The 16403-nt window shown below is 40.7% G+C and overlaps 1 protein-coding gene across 4 annotated transcripts; it reads left to right on the forward strand.

The window, feature by feature from the left end:
* Positions 1-79: 79 nt before the first annotated feature.
* On the forward strand, positions 80-15433 carry MLF1 (myeloid leukemia factor 1). Of its 4 annotated transcripts, none has more exons than XM_080604996.1 (8): positions 80-277; positions 4424-4586; positions 7153-7197; positions 9362-9451; positions 10315-10443; positions 11544-11703; positions 12272-12404; positions 13213-15433. In XM_080604996.1, the coding sequence occupies exons 1-8, from the start codon at positions 270-272 to the stop codon at positions 13313-13315; spliced, it is 831 nt and encodes a 276-aa protein (XP_080461122.1). In that variant the 5' UTR covers positions 80-269; the 3' UTR covers positions 13316-15433. The 4 variants fall into 4 exon arrangements, with proteins under 4 accessions (XP_080461122.1, XP_080461121.1, XP_080461124.1 ...); XM_080604995.1 differs by having other exon boundaries at positions 81-289; XM_080604998.1 differs by lacking the exon at positions 7153-7197 and having other exon boundaries at positions 83-277.
* The last annotated feature ends 970 nt before the right edge of the window (positions 15434-16403 follow it).

Raw genomic sequence — 16403 nt, forward strand, 5'->3', positions numbered from 1 at the left:
TGGCAGCGCTGCCGCGCGTCACGTGGCCGGGGCGGGGCGGCGGGCGCCATGTTGTGTGCCGGGGGCGCCGCTCGGCGGAGGGGCGGGCGTTAGAGGCGGGGCCGGAGGCGGGAGGGGCCCGGCCGTGAGGTGAGGTGCCGGGACGCCGTCCCCCTGTCCTTCCCGTGCCGCTGTCCGCTCGTCCCGGCCTCGCAGCGCCGCGGGGAGCAGCCCGCTGAGGGGACGCCGCCAGCAGCCGCCGCGCTCCGAGCCGCGGGGTCCTGGCGAGGATGGACAGGTGCCGCATGCTGTAGGTTTTGTGTGGTATTTATGTGGGTTTTTTTCACTACGGGGGTGTTTGCGAGCTCCTGGGGGGCAGTGCGGGTGCGGGGGGGCCGGGCCCGCGGTAAGCCCCCAGGGCTGTGCAGGGGGCCCGGGGCGCACGGTGGCCTCGGCGGTTCCTAATGTTTAAATACACGGCACTTAGCATTGCCAGCAGAGGTAAGGGCTGTGAGGACGAGGGAGGCTGAGCGCCAGGCCCCGTGGTGCGGGTTTGTTGCCGTATCCCCTGGTGACCGGGCGTGCTGCTGGGCTGCCCCGGTGCATCCCTGGGGGGAGCCCGGCCCCGGGACGGCCCCTGGGGCTCTGCGGGGCTCATGGGCACGATTGGCTTCTCGGACCAAGCCTGCTGTGCTAGCAGCTCATTGTTAGATGTGGGACGTGCAGGAGACTTGGCTGTGTGGATCCTCTGCATAGCGTGACAATGTTGATGGAGATTAAGCTTCGTTTGCAGTGTGGTTCTGTGATCCTTTGATACATCAGCTGCTCTCCTTCTATTTATTCACTTTATTCGTTTTATCCTAGCTCTTTTAAAATGCCTCATGCAGTTCAAAAGTGGAGGAAAAAGATTGTGGAAGATAGAGGAAGGGAGCGCGTGTGAAAAAGATCGATGTTGAAATTCATTTTCTTGGCACCATCCTCGTAAATCTGTTTTACATATAGTTAAGGAAATGAGCTTCTTACTTCAGATAAGATGAGCTTCCAAAGCAGCCTAACAGCAGGCATCTGTTGCCCCACAAGGAGAGATTTGGACCGCTGAACTGGAAATAGTGTGTGGGTGAGAAGTAAGGTCTCCATCTGCGAGCAGCTGCCTGGGGAAGCAGCAGTCACTCAGCCCATGTGCTGCCCGGCCAGCTGAGCTCTGGCCCTGCTGCCTCAGACAGGTGCAGAAGGTGGAGCTCCTCTGCCCAGTGCAGCTGTCCTGTGTATTTAATTTACTGGTAAGCAGCTTTTGTTTTATTGCTGCAAGTGTTATCGTCGGTGCTGTTCTGCAACCTCAGTCTTATGTTCCATCCTAACTTAAAAAATGTGGTTAATTAAAAGTGCAGTTTTCAAAAATCCTGAACTGCATTTATTGTTTTAGGATGCTGATTTTTTTAACTGAGCAGGAGCATACACTGAAGTAAGAAGTAGCAGTTGCAGTACTTCTTGTAGTACTACTTGTACTTCTCCTGTGTGCTGTAACAGGTTTCAGCTGGAACTTTGGAGCTTAAGCCTGAATTGTACAAGACCTTACTAAGTCAGATGCATCTTAGTGAAAATCCTCACTAGCATATGTGCTAGCAGCATCGGTCTCTGCATTCTCAGCATCTATTTCTCCATGTAGACTTACTTGTTTGAGACCTTAACAGTCTAAGAAGCTGAACATTCCGTTCCCTTTGATCCCTTCAAATATATATCAAGTAAAAGTCAAATGAACTACTTACAAGACAAAAGTGCAGGTTCTGTTACTGCAAATACTGGAATGACAAATGTACAAATTGTTTCCATTCAGAACTTAATGTTGTGAATAATTTGTGGTGCTTAGCATGTGAAGTGCACAGATTCAGTGTGTGAAATCCTTACAGAGCTTCTTTTCTTTTTCCTCCTCACCTTTACAGTATAATAGTGCAAAGTCTGCAGAAGTCATGTGTGTCTCAGCCAAAGTACTTCCCCCACCCCTGCTCAAATTTAAAATTGGGTGTCATCAATGGTAATTAAACAAAGTTGCTCTACACCTGTTGCTGTCCTATGGTCTGTGATTGGGACAAAGGACTTAAGATCTTGCATCCTTTATTGGGGATATTAAGGAGACTTTGACTTGCCTTATATATATGTTTTATAAGGGTGATTATATTCCTTTTGTAATTTGAGTTCCTCATAAGAAACATCAAGAGGATATGGTTAATTCTTTTGGATGCCTTATGTTCCAAAAGGATTCTGACTTCCCATTGTTTGTGCCCTGCTCCAGAGCATACAGAAATTAGGCTGTTTCTCTGGAAGCTTGACAATGCTAGATTTTTTTAATAAATGTTTTCCTAAAATCTCCTTAGGGAGACTGCAGTTCCAAAACAAGTTGCTGCATGGTATATATCCTGCTTCCCTGTCTCTGGTGCTTAGAAGATGTTTCTAAATTCTTTCCTAGACCTTTTATCTTACCTAGGACAGAAAAATATCCCTCCCCATTAGTTTTCCCTGCAAGTATGAGTATATCAGATAGTTGTACGAAGGTGAATGGCCAACAGAAGTTGCCAGAGATATTGAAAGAAGGCAAAAAGAAAACTTCACAAGGTATCAAGCATTGCTTTGTCTGGTGACATGTATTACTACATGTTATGCACAATAAATTCAACCAATTTTTCTTACCTAAATTAAACCTATTGAATCTTATTTCACTTGTGTTGTGATAACTTAATTGTGGGTGTCCTAGTTCTGAACTGGAAGGGAATGGGGAGAAATTTTCTTCTAAGCTATTGATGGAATGCAGTTCATATTTAGTTTGCCTTAATAACCACACCAGTCTGAAGTTTGTGGCGTTGAAAGAGACTGGAGGCATGCACACGCTGCGGTGGTGTGTTCATGCTTCCCTCCTCTTGGCTTGTGCAGTGACTTTCTGCATCTGTTCTTCATCCTGTGAAAACCAAGCTGGCTGTATGCAAGCTGCTTATCACACTGGATTGAAGTTAAAGCCGGCTGTCATGTGAGTGGGGGAGATTAGGGCCTGCTTATGGCAGTGGAAAAACTACTTGTGGGCTGTAACGGCCAGTCTGCACCAGAGTGCGTGCGCATCGCTTAAAGGGATACTGGTGGGTTAGCATCTTGTTTGGAAATTAATCTAGCTTTACATTCCTAATCTAATTTCTGTTAGTGCATTTCTCTTCTTTACTTATAAGGAAAAATTAAATTACATGCAACTTTCTCATCAGAAGAGACAGCAAAGGGATCAGAGTGGCCACGCGGTGTGGAAACTGGTACTTGTGGTCTGGAGGAGAGGGGTGGGGAACAGAAAGCCTGCTCAGGAGACTCGCAAGGGATGAGTGGGTACTAAAGAGGTCAGAGGAGCAGCCAGGAGCTTTTCTTAGGGGCACGGGATGTTACAGGAAAGGTGGTGGTGCCCTGGAGAGAAGGAGGGTGAGAGGTGTCCGGGGAGTGCCAGGAAATTGGTAGGAAAGAAGACGAGGTGCTGCTAAGCCTAGGTAACATACCTGGGAAATGACTGGTAGTGCTAATAAAGCAGCTTGCAGTGGGGAAACTAGACTGGAGATGAAGGGAGGAAATGAAACATGGTTTTTGTATGAAGTAATCACTTCCAGCATTTGGACCACAGGCAGCAGTGTTATTCATATAATATCATATTTTGTCTGACAAAATCACGCTTTCTTCCTCTTCTGGCCTCAGTTTGAACTCCTTAGTTGTTGGCCAAATTAGAGAACGCAAAGAACTAAGTAATAAGGGAGAGCGACACTAGCGATGTTTTACCTGCAAGGCAAGCTTTGGATTACTGCTGGGGTTCTGTTGGTTTTGGGAGATAGATATTGAGTGTTTAGAAAGGGGATGAAAAACTTTTATCTCTTTTTTGCTTTTCTGTTATTCTTCCTGAGCGGAGGAAAGGGCTGCGAGAATGTAATTTGTGAAGGTAGAGGAAGGGGAAGGCAAAGGTACAATGGGTGGGGGATTAAAATAAAGGGGATGGAGTTGGCATGAATTTAAAGGATGGTATACAATATCAGGGGTTAGAGGTAAAAAGCGATAAAATATAGGTCAGTCTGTAGTTCCTGGCAGATAGCAAGTCCAGGATGGAGTAAAATGTCTGCAGGGGACGGGTTATTTTAGAGATAATGCAGTGTGGACACCTGAGAGCACAGGAGAGCAAGGAAGGCATCTGATTAGACAAAAGAACTAAGACACCCGCCCACCCTGAGAGATGGGAAAGACTGTGAAAGAAGTGGCAGCTCATGAGGAACAGGAGGGTAAAAATGACTGCCCTGTTGGATCCTATTCTATAAAGAATATGGATAGGGCGCCATATGGAATGACATGAAAAACTGAATTTTAGAAATTTCAGCTATTTTACATTGTTTGGAATTAAAAAAAAGTGACTTTCTATGTGGAATGTCTTTTTCAGTGATCCTTCTGCCGCACATCATGAATATATGCGGCAGATGATGAGAAGCTTTTCTGATCCCTTTGGACGAGATCCATTTTTCAGTATAACAGATGGCGGGGAGAGAACAGTAGATCGAAGAGCGTGCCAGGATTCTCAGGTTGCTCTGAGAGGAAATCGCAGAGTAAGTCTTTTCTTAATCTCTAAGGATTGCTACATGGAATTTACATTTACTGGTAATATGGCTGGCTTCACATTTCCATACCTACTAAACTTGTCCCAGTGGAAATGGAGCCAGGCTCAACTGTTACACCCTTGGTCACATTGTCGTATCAATGAGTAAAATGTGAATATATTTTTGATTAGTTAATGGCCTATATTGTTTAAGCATTTATTACTGAACACAGACAAACTTGTTATGATTTTAGTTTTGACAGAACCAAAATTGTCTATTATTGAACACTGTTCATTTAGTTGTGTTCAATAAATATTTATCAAACACTTGTTTTAATGAATATGAAGTATTAAATGTTTCTATTGTAGAAAGGCATTAAAAAATCCAAAGCCAGAGCCTTCTCTGAACATGCATTTCCTTTTTATACTAACTTGACTTTAAAAGGTACATCGATATGTTGGTGACTTTATGCTTGAGTATCTTGTGTCTAGTTATTTATGTTGAAATTTGATTTAAGCAAAATCATAGTTTCAGCCACCTAAATAGTTTCTATACAGATATGTTAAACCCTGTTTCAATTTCTTTGTTGTGAATAAAGGCTTCATGTTTTCTATTTGGTCTGATTCTCTTTGGTCTCCTCTGTGTACATGGCAGGTAAGTATTAAAGATCAGGGGAATTCATATGGAACCTAGTATTTCTGTAACTACCAGCTGCAATTTAGAAGTGGGTAATAATGTTTTGCCTGAAGTACCTTTTCAACTGTCTGGGCATTCAGGACAATTATAGCTTATGCTTCTGTAACGAAGTCTTTTCTATTTTCTGTATTTAGAAAGAATGTACATTCAGTGTTGGTCCCTTTCCTTCCACCAAGCTAAATATTTTGCCTTTGAATGATCTCTTAAAAACCAAGCATTGTTCATTAAACTAAAAAACTATTGGAAGGCAACACATATTGCAGGGATTTGTGGCTGTTGTTATTCAAACCTAGATGTTAAGAGCTCAATAAGCACAGTTGAAACACAGACTGTCACCTACTTGTCAAAAGGGTAACTGTCAGATTCCTTCCTCTGAGCTCATACCTCACCAGTTAGTTTCAAATATAGAGTCAAATATAGATGTCGCTGGATCTAATTGGGGCATGATCTTTTTCTCTACTCAAGCAGATTCTCAGGCCTTGGTTCAGTAGATGCAGAAAAACAGATTGAACTTCTTTTTTCCTTGATATCTTAAGGGTTTGTATCCCTTATTCTTAGCAACGAGGCATTAAAGCATAGCATGCTTTGTGGTTACAGAAGGGAACTGAAGGCGCAAGAGCACTGCGTTATTTGGCTAAGCACAAAAGAATTCCACATGTGCTAAAATCTTTCCAGTATCTTTTAATGTTCCTCATCTTTCACCTAAGAGGTGTAAGTTGTCACAAAAACTATACTGATTATTTGAGCCTTGTAGTTGTCACAGACTGCTTTTATTGGCAGTTGCCTAATCTAACAGCTTTTAGTATGTCTTATAGAATAAAGACTCCATAAACTTTGACTATGACTTAATTTCTGATGATATCCTTTTGTACCTGATACTATCGTACTCTTTTCTGTCACTAGTACATTAGACAGCAGTCTGTAAGAGTTCATGAAGTTATTCAGGAATTGTGTAATTCCGTAGTTCTCTATTTACTGTGAAGAGCTTGGTGCTTCTGCCCGACTGCTCTTTCTTTAGATAGGCTTTTATGTAACTCTCCAATCTTAGTTTCCTGGAAACACCAGTTTGTTTCCCAGCACTTAATTGCCCTGTTGTGTAGGGTTATTCAATACGAGTTGGTCAAACAGGAACTGTACTTGCTGGTGTTTTTAGCTATGTCTATTTATACAGCTTCAGAAGCATGTAACTTGCTCGTGGGGGATAAGCCTTCAGGTGGTTCTATATATGATGATAGACTTACTCAGACCTTCTTTGCAATGACCTTTGAAACTGCTGACAAGTTAGACTTCATTTTTTTTATTGCAGGAGATGTATGGACATTTTAGAGAAATCTTTTATATCTACATTAATACATAGTGCTTGGGAACAGGTCAGCTGTATCACTTTGGATTTTACAACTTAAATATGCTGGTCTTTTGAAATTACATAAATTTACATTAAGTGGGGCTATTGATTTGTTGTTTTAATCAACTTTCAGTGATGGATTTCTATTGCATGAATAGAACAAAGTGTTTTCAGAGCAGTAGGTGATGTCTGACTGTGTCTTAACGCAAATAATTTTAGTACACAGGTTATGTTATACAAGTGTTTCTCAACTTCTAGCTTTAAGGGCTTCTAGTACCTACATATGAATATGCTTAAAAACAACAGCTGTCACGACATTTAAAAGCATAACTAGTATTAAATACTTCTATATACCCAGAGACTGCTTCGTATTATGTTGTCATAGCACTCTATGAATTACCAAGGTCCTCTTAAACGTTTTAGTTGATCAGAAATGTTTACTGTCACTTGCTGTATGTGAAGGTGCAAAAGGTGTTTCTGCTGTGTCCCCTGATAGGTACAACAGCTAAAAGACACTGGTCCTTTTTCTTCCAGGCAACAAGCTACTCCCTCATGCCCTTTGCAGGCTTTGGTAGCATGGTTAGTATCCCAGGAGAAATGATTTTTTTGCCTCTTGCTAATTAGTGCATACTGTCTGCATAACTAAAGCATGGACAAGGGCTGGTGTTGGCGTGCTTGCAACCTGCTCTTACTGGTGCTGGGGTATAAGGCACTGTGTAATTACAGATTGTTTCATATTCAGTGAAAATACCAGGTGTAGGCTAAATATGCTGGTGTGGAGGCTGGAAAAGTTACTACTTAGCAGCTTGCTTTTCTGCTCTGTGGTGTGTCTGTTAGGGCTTGTTCCTGAGTGGAGTTGAATGAAGTAATACCTGGAGCGGGACCCGTACCTGAGTGCTGCCTGTGGGTGACCACTGATGGCTTGGAGCGTGCTTGTGGCCGTGGTGCTCACCGAGAGCTGTAGTGCTGCTCGTGGCTAAGACCAGCCAGCTTCAGGAGACAGAATTTCTGCAGGGGCTGGGCTCAGAATGGTTTTGAGCTGCAGGGTTTGGGTCCTGAATATCATGTAAAAGATCCATAACACCTATCTGAGGGAAAGCAAATCTATTATTTGCCTCAGAGGTTTTTGCTTCCTTTGGAGGGCTTTAAAGAGTCCTTAGGTTCAAAACCAGTAGCTTAATCAGTGGCTTTTAATCGCAGATCAGGTAAAAATAAGCATGAGTATTTTTGAATGTTCAAATCTAAAAGTTACTTGTTTAACTACCTTTTGCAGAGGCACAAAATGGTAACTTGCTCTGCGCAGAAAGTGCATCAGCTAATCAGAGCCCTTTTGCTATTACACAGACTGGTTTTATCCCCCAGTCTGTAGTGTGTCTGTAGGTACGGCTGACTCCTATGTAATGTTGTTGGTTCAATGTCCAGACTTTTAACTGTAGAGAGCAGTTTTCTGGAGTTACTGATGTTTATAGGTAGTTTGAGGCATCAAATCACAATTATTGCATAGAGGTTTTGATAGCCCTTAAGGATCCAGATTTCTTGCTGCTCAGGACAAAACTTGAAGATTTTCTGTACCTGAATTTTACTGAGCTTTGTGCTTATACTGCAGATTTTTGATTTTAAAATGCATAATTATTTAAGTACGTTTAAACCTAATTGCACATATTTCCAATAGTTGGAAGAACTACAGTCAGTAGCACCTTGGTGATGCCGGGGACCTGCTACGTGCAGCCCTGCACCTGCCTTCCCCTGCCTGCTCTGCAGCCTCCTGCTGAAGCTGAGCCTCCAACCAGTGCTGTGTCTGCAGCTGATCAGTGTGCTCCGGCCTGAGCCGCTGGTGTCAGCGACTGGGCAGCACGGTGGGGAGTTAGAGCAGCTCCTGACTAAAAGTTCACAGTACGAGGGGAAAGGAATGGTGAAAATCATCTCTACCATCCCCACCTGCTGCACTGGAGAGGAGCCCAGAGGAGCATGCTCATTTATTTGGGACTGCATTGCTAGCTTCCCAGGTGGCTGCTTAGGATAGCCTACCCTTTTCCCTACTTTGTCTGTCTTTTTGGTATTTTTTGGTTTCTTTTTTACCAAAGATAGCTTTCATCTGTACAGGCAGTATATGCCATCAGCTACAGACCCTACTAATAATATTCTATGTGTGTAAACCTGTCTTAACACCCCTTGTGCAACACTGGGTCTTCTGCTTTCATCTCAAAATAATGAATGTTTTGTTGGATGCTTCTATAGCATCAGGTAATTAAGTTGTCATTAGGATCCTGAGTTAGGATTCTCTGATCTTTCCTTGTTGCCAGTTTTAGCTGAGTAACCACTTTCTTCTGAAAAGGAACTGTGTCATCTGGGATGCATTTTCAGTGTGATTCCGTATGTATTAAGGGATTTGCAGAACAAAGATAATTTGATCTTCAACAAGTACGTAAGGTATGGAGTTAGGTTAGAGCGTATATGGCAATAGTTCTAGCACACTAGCCACAATATGAGCTTACTCTGACATTCTAGCATCAGAAATCTTCCAGTTCTGTCTTTCCAGCATCTCCAGCTTAACAATTAAGTTCTTTGTGCTACCTTTCATTTTTTCACTTGAGAAAATGCAGTTTGGCTTGTTTGTCTATTAATTGCAGGCTATGAAATATCCTGTTGGTCTGATTTGCAGAAAAAAAATGCATGTCAAAAACAGCCTCAAATTGAAGAATCACATTTTTGTTTTAATTTTAACTGTTGTATTGTCTTTCAGCACGATGCAGATTTCGGGGACCCTTTTTTTGCAATGGACAGAATGATGTCAAATATGAGAAACAGCATGTTGGAGATGCAAAGAAAATTTGTAAGTTTTTTACATTTGTTTTAATTCTCTTTGTAGTGGAGAATGACGGTTATTTAAAATGTTACTCCAAAATTCCTGCTAAAAAAACGTTACTAGTTGGAAGCAGATAGTAAGAAACCACTACTTCCCACACCCACTCTGAATATATAGTGGTGTTATTTCTGTGTTGTCACTGATTATTTGCCAACAACAGTACTTCAAATGTATACTTGATTCTCTAGGGCTTAAAACTTCTCAGAGTTATCTGGTCTCTGGCCGTTGCCAGAGCTGACACCTTAAGTGAAGGAGCTGTCTGAAGTGTTACTGAATACTTAAACAACAAAACACCGAACACCTAAATGCCGCCCTGCATCTAGATCTTCCAGTGTGTTTTATTTTCAGTGCGGCTTCTTTCTTCAGTCTTTGAAGATAACACCGATATCTCTTAAGTGTTACTGAGTGTATTTACTGTATTTCTCTGGCCTTGTAAAATGGCTTGTTACCATCATTGCTCAAGCCCTGTTTCACCTGAACTCTTTGTGTCTTACTGCGTACTGTATGGGGTAAAACTGGCCTTACAGGTTATCTTCATTACTAAATTAAGCCATGCCAGAACAAACTTCTGAGCAGTTGCTTATTGCTGCCCATGCTCTTCATTTGTTGACATGCTTCCTGGCATGGGGAGGCCGGTGCCCAGACAACGCTAGGACAACAGTAGGAGCATATCTAATGCCTGGGTCTGTTCTTGACAGCCTATAACTGTGGTGCCAGGACTTGAGGATTAATTTATCAGGGCTATTCCTTTTATTGATAATCTTAGAATGTGAGAAGTGTCTTATCCACAATATTAACTCTTATTAATAAGAAGTCTGTATTGCTTGTAGGATGAGCTGTCTGTCCATCCAGATGCACACACCTTCAGCTCCTCCTCTGTGATGACATATTCCAAAATAGGGGATGAACCACCAAAAATTTTCCAAGCCTCAGCTCAGACGCGCACAGCTCCAGGAGGTGTAAGTAGTCTTGAGGAAAAGTGTGGTATGTAATTATCAGAATCTAAGTTCATCTATGCCAAACCCCAGTTTCCTTCCAGTTCTTTCTGCTGGAGACAGTTACTCTTATAATTTAGAAAAATGTCTGTGTAAATATAGTCTTTAATCAAGTAAATATAGTATTTAGTAAAGGATGCTTATACTAATGTGCTGTTTTCTTCCTTGTTGTTTGTATATTTCTAAGTATACAGATAAATAAATTGTATACCTGTCAAAGACTGGAAAACTTGAGTGCCAGAACAGCTGATTTCTCAAGGAGGTCTTGAGGTGTCTTTCTCTTTGCTATAATTCACTTTTTGTGCATTTAAAACTAAAACTGTCTACAGTAGAAGATAGCAAAAGGCAGTCTACTTATGCAAAACATCATTTAAAATCATTCTCTTTACTCGAGTACTTTTAAACGCTTATGTAAGGCCTCATATGAAGATGCCCTTTCATTGACTTCGTCGCAGCTGTTGCATCTAATTCTGCTAAGAAATTTGAATTTGAATTTGAACCCTGAAGCAAGGTTCATGAAAGACTATATGTGAGCAGTAAAGGGCGTTCAGCATGATTGGCTGTGGGATATGTTCAAGCTCAAGCAGACACTCAGTTATCAAAAAGGTTCTAATAATATACTTATGAACACAGTGATAAGTGGTTGCCTGGGTTTCAAGCCAGTCAACATGACAACCTAGTAATTAGTTGTCCCTTCATGCTGAGAATATTGGCATCAGCTATTACTCATTCTGTTGTCACGGAGAATGTTGAAGACTTGTCTGCATGTAGTATATTTAGACTAGGCTTTTTTCCCAACAATTAATATCCAGCATGTGCGTTAGTTATGGAGCTTTAGATGTTCTTGTTTAATCTTTCGGTCTGTTGGCAGAAGGAAAATAGACTTGTTCTGTGTTGTGGTGCATTTCCAGCCAACACAAGAAGTAAGGCAACTGGAAAAGCAAGTAAAACCTAACTTTTTCAAAAGTCAGATATAAAAAAAATTTGAGGAAGAAGAAAACTGATAGATTTGGTTTTTACCTTTTTGTTGTTGGAAGGACACTTATTTCCCTTTTTTTGTACAGGTTAAGGAGACAAGAAAAGCACTTAAGGATTCTGAAAGCGGACTGGAAAAAATGGCTATTGGTCACCACATTCACGATCGTGCCCATGTCATAAAAAAATCAAAGAACAGGAAGACTGGTGATGAAGAAATAAACCAAGAATTCATCAACTTGGATGAAAGTATGTCTTTATGTGGCTTTCTGTTGTTTTACACTGATACAAGTTTTGAAGTAGTAGTTCTAGTTGTTCTAGTTCTTGGCATCTTAAAAGGGCAGTTTTTCAGAAAGTGCTAAGTCTGCAAATCAATTCTTTTACTCAAAAATTCAAACATCTGAGGCTAAGGTGACCAGTTAAATTTAAATGTTCTGTTACAATATACCAGCAAATAGTGCCAATTATAATAGCTGTTTGTATTTGAAGGTACTTCAAACAAATTTTTCACAGAATATTACTATCTGCTTTGCATTAGTTTAAATGGCTATACTGCTCATGTTGGTAATAGAAAAAGATATATTTCAGAGATGTGATTAAAATGTGCAGGTACTTTCACAACACTGACTTTTCTTTTATCTTCTAAACTTAAGCCCAGCAATATTTTAGTTGTCTCTTACAGATACCTTAGAAAAACTTTGTAGGTTGAGTACAAAATCATGGACCACACTGTGCAAAAACCTGCTTTTGATAAATGTTTTTTCCTATCTTGCTTGTATTGATTTAAAGATAAAACTAAACTTTAACTGCTTTTCAGCTGAGGCCCAGACATTTGATGAGGAGTGGCAGAAAGAGATAACCAAGTTCAAGCCGTCTAGAACCAGATACAATTTAGAAGCTCCAAAATACAGAAGTATTCAGCACATACCTAGGGAAGATGGATTAAAAAGGTAAAAATAGTTTCTTACTAGATCAGGGAAATATTAGCAAAAATGAAAATTCAATTCTGAAGCAAGTTGTTTATGAACAAACAATCCTTACTGGCAATCTGAGGAGAGAGCACTTTTTTTGCTCCTGCTTTTCTGATGCTGCTGCAATTAATACAAAGCACTATTTTATGAACTAAATCTTGAAGTTAGTATTTTGACTGTGCAAGTTACTTTGAGTTAACAGGCTAAAATGTTACAGGACTTTTTTTCTAGAGCTGTATGCTAGTGCTCTTAGCTCAACTATATATAGATGCTAACATCCCCTCCCCGAGTCATTAAACTGGGTTAGCTGCATTAAGATAAAATCCTCACCGAGGACTGGGTTAATCTGTTCTCCTGGGTAAAAGGAAAGACACCTTCCATACAGTTGAAGACAGAAAACCCCCTCTCTTCTGGGTTAAATTTCAAATGAGACAAAGGTGTAATGCCTTTATCAGTTGTGTCTTTGGTAGAGAAGAAGGCTGCCGAAGAGGAATATTCCTGTTCTGTAAGCTACACAGCACTTCTCTTCTGGCACCTCTTCAGTCCTAGAAGCTTACTTAAAGGGGCTACTTTACCTTCATTTTTCAAACTGAGCTGTTTCATTCTTCCCATCAAGTGTGCAAGAGGAGGAGGCAGTTCAACTCTGTGGTAGTAACAGCACAGGTTTGGAGGGAATCTGTTTTACAAACAATAACTAGACTTCTGTATCAGTAATAAAAAAATGTGCATTTCCCCTCCCCTGTATTGTATGGTGGTTGTGATTTTGTTGTGCTTCTCTTTGTTTCAGAGACAAACCACTCGTATCTGTGGGTTCCAGGGGGCCCAGAGTTTCCATGGAGAACCTCAGTGTGAAAGGAACACATGTCCCCATCAAAAGCAGCAAAAAATAAAATGTTTCCATTGTCCATTTGGATGGAGATTCTTCAGAGAAGATAATGGTGCTGCACTGCTTATGTTCATATAAGTATACACATGTATGACCAATCTCTGTCTTTTGTTTTAGTGTCTTGCTACTCTAATCTATTGACTGTTGAATGTTGTTTAAAACTTCAGCTCCTAGGTTAAGTCAACTAGTGTCAGTAAATACAGAAGAGACAACAAAAACCTTTCTACTTAAAAGCACTTTAAACAGAATTACTGATAAACTATTAAAAATATATGCTTTGGTTAGCAGAGTCTTTTCTCCACTTAAAACTGCACCAGTCTCAGACTTCTAAGCCTGATAATTAAACTTTTCCCCCCCCCACATTGTGCGACTTGCACAGAAAGCAAATTCTGTTCTTACTTTGTGTGGCCAAAATAATTTGTTCTGGTGATAGAGCAATCAATAGCCACTTCAGTACCCTGTAGCCACTGTATATAGAGCTTTAAATTCATACTTTAAATTGGTATAGAATCCCCAGATTCATCTTGATTTTTAAAATGAATAAAAGCAAGAGGAGTACTAAAATAACAAATACTACTTTTAAATTGTGTTTATCAGGTTTATCAGCATTCTTACGTTCATAAACTGCACTTGCATCTCTCATCTCCATCTCTAGCCTGTTAATCTCATATTTCTGGTCCTTTGTATGTTTCCTTTGGAGGTAGCCCATTATTCTTCATTCTTGAAGGTTCTCCATTGAGGTTTTCCATTACTCTAGAATAAAATCACTGTGTCGTAAGAAACTCAGATGTAACTATCAGCTCCTAATTGGAAAAATGTGGGAGAATTGATTCAGTAATGTGCAACCATTCATTATCCCATTTCTTGTTCTAAAAAGCATTTCTTGTTCTAAAAAGCTAAAATATCCCTACATGCAGGAAACCATTTCCCCCCTCAGCTGAGATGAGTTCTTATATTATTTCATGCCCTGATTTAGTGGATGTAGAAGGATCCTACACCTAACATTTGACCTCCCTTGACACTTTTCTCATCGTCGTTTGGTGAAAGGGTCTGGTGTTCTATAGGAAAGCAAACTGTGACTGAGAACAGGAAGTGTCTCTGTATTAGAAGTGTTAAGTTTGTGTGCTGTCTCGTTACTCTGATCCCATGTTGTAGAGTACATTTCTGTAGATACAACATTCTAGCATTAGCACTAAAGCATATATTTCAAGGCTAAAACATAATGTAGCCTTCAAAAAAGTCACTATGTTAAAATTGTTTAAAAAGTTTAATATTCATATGACTAAAAGAAATGGTCTAGGTTGTATCTTTCTGCAGATTCCTCAGATTATTTAATGTTGCTTATTAATGTGTAAAAAAAAAAAAGCATTTTTGAACTGATGAGAAAGACAATAGTTTCTCTGCTTGTTTAACCCAGTGGCCTTATTTCTATTAGAGCAAATACTAGTAGCAATAATTTTTTTGCTGTTGCACTGTTCCACCAGCAGTCAAGGTAAGAGGATTTACTGTAGTAGGCAGCGTGTGTTGTAGCTCAGACATGCGCACATCCCTTCTGCTGCTGATGCTGTGGGAGCTGAAATCTCTGACAGGAAAACAGGCAGAAAGCCATGTGTACTACCACAGTAATAATACCTGCGGAGGATGTCTGCCAGAACCCTTAATCTAAGGATGCTTTTATTCTCTTCAGAAGGTAAGAATACAGCTTAGGGCCTGATCCTTCATTCACTGAAGACAACATCAATTTTGCAATTAATGTAAGTGAGAATATCAGGCCATAGAGGCATTTTTCAGGCATGTCACTTAAATTTCCTAATGATAAACAGCAGAAAACAATATGTTGTAACTTCAGCAGAAATCTGAATTTTGAGAGATGTTGCTATTTAACAGAAGACAGAATTCATCTGACTGCTTGTATTTTTGCCTATGCTTTACTGGGATGGATGAACATAAACAATTGAGAAAATGAGAACATCATGGGTTATAAAAAATCTTAGTAGAAAGGGGCTAATAGTCATTATAGACTACTTTGTTATGCAAAACAATGTTAACGTTATGCAAGAGAAATTGTTCTACATAGGAACATCTGAAACTATAGTTCTTTAATAAAGAGTTATTTATTATTTATGTTTAGTGTTTGGCTTACTTTATACCACAATGATTTGTGCATTACTTAGTTTGGGCTGCTCTAAAATATTCTTCCATGTGACATCAGTAGCAACACAGCAAGGGAAATGGGTCTCTTTCCAGAAGAAAAACATGCATTTACTACAAACAAAAAAAAAAGCTTTGCAACAAGAAAACATTTGGTCATGGGCCAAGTGTTTCTTACATTAAAGACTAACTATGATTATACCAGGAAAAAAAAGTATCTCTACTCTCAAATATTTAAATAAAACTTGCTATATACATTACTTCATTGAGCTATCATTTGAGTGTTAGAATGTCATCTCTTCCAGCTGCTACTTTCCAGTTTAGACCATGTGACTAAGTGCACAGTCTGATCACTTCTTAAATTCAGACATGCTTGGTGCAGTGACTACTTCACTGGGGAGCCTGTTCCAGTGTGCGTTTTTTTCATAAAGTATTGAATAAGCTCAGTCCCAAGAAGCCCTTAAAGAGCAGGCCAGCTCTCCTGTCCCTCTCAGTCACTGCTGTCTCCCAAGTCCCCAGGCAGAGAGGTGCTGGTTATCACAGTCCCTTAAGTGCACACTGAGCTGTTATATGCCATAACCCAGGCCTGTCTACAGCCATGGTTCCCTAGTATAAGTAGCCCTTATTTTCATCTAATATGAGTCAATATCATTTTTTGGGGGGAAGATGAGTTGTATTCTTTTTAGGGTCTCACATTTACATGTCAAAGCCCCCCAAAAGCAGGAGCCGCCTTGCACCTCCCATTACTCCCCAACGTGCCCGTGCAAGGCGAGGGCAGAAGGGCAGGGTGAGGAGGCGGGAGCAGCTTCAGCATTGGTTTAAAACCGAGAATTCCGGCAAACGTGGGAACGGCGATATCTGAACACCCCCGCTTTCTGCGCTTTTACCCTTGCGCTACCCAAGGAAGCGCTCAGGCCTCCTCCTTGCCGGCGCTCTCCGAG

This window comes from Anser brachyrhynchus (genome assembly GCF_964034855.1).
Source record: "Anser brachyrhynchus genome assembly, chromosome: 9".
NCBI classification, from domain to species: domain Eukaryota; kingdom Metazoa; phylum Chordata; class Aves; order Anseriformes; family Anatidae; genus Anser; species Anser brachyrhynchus.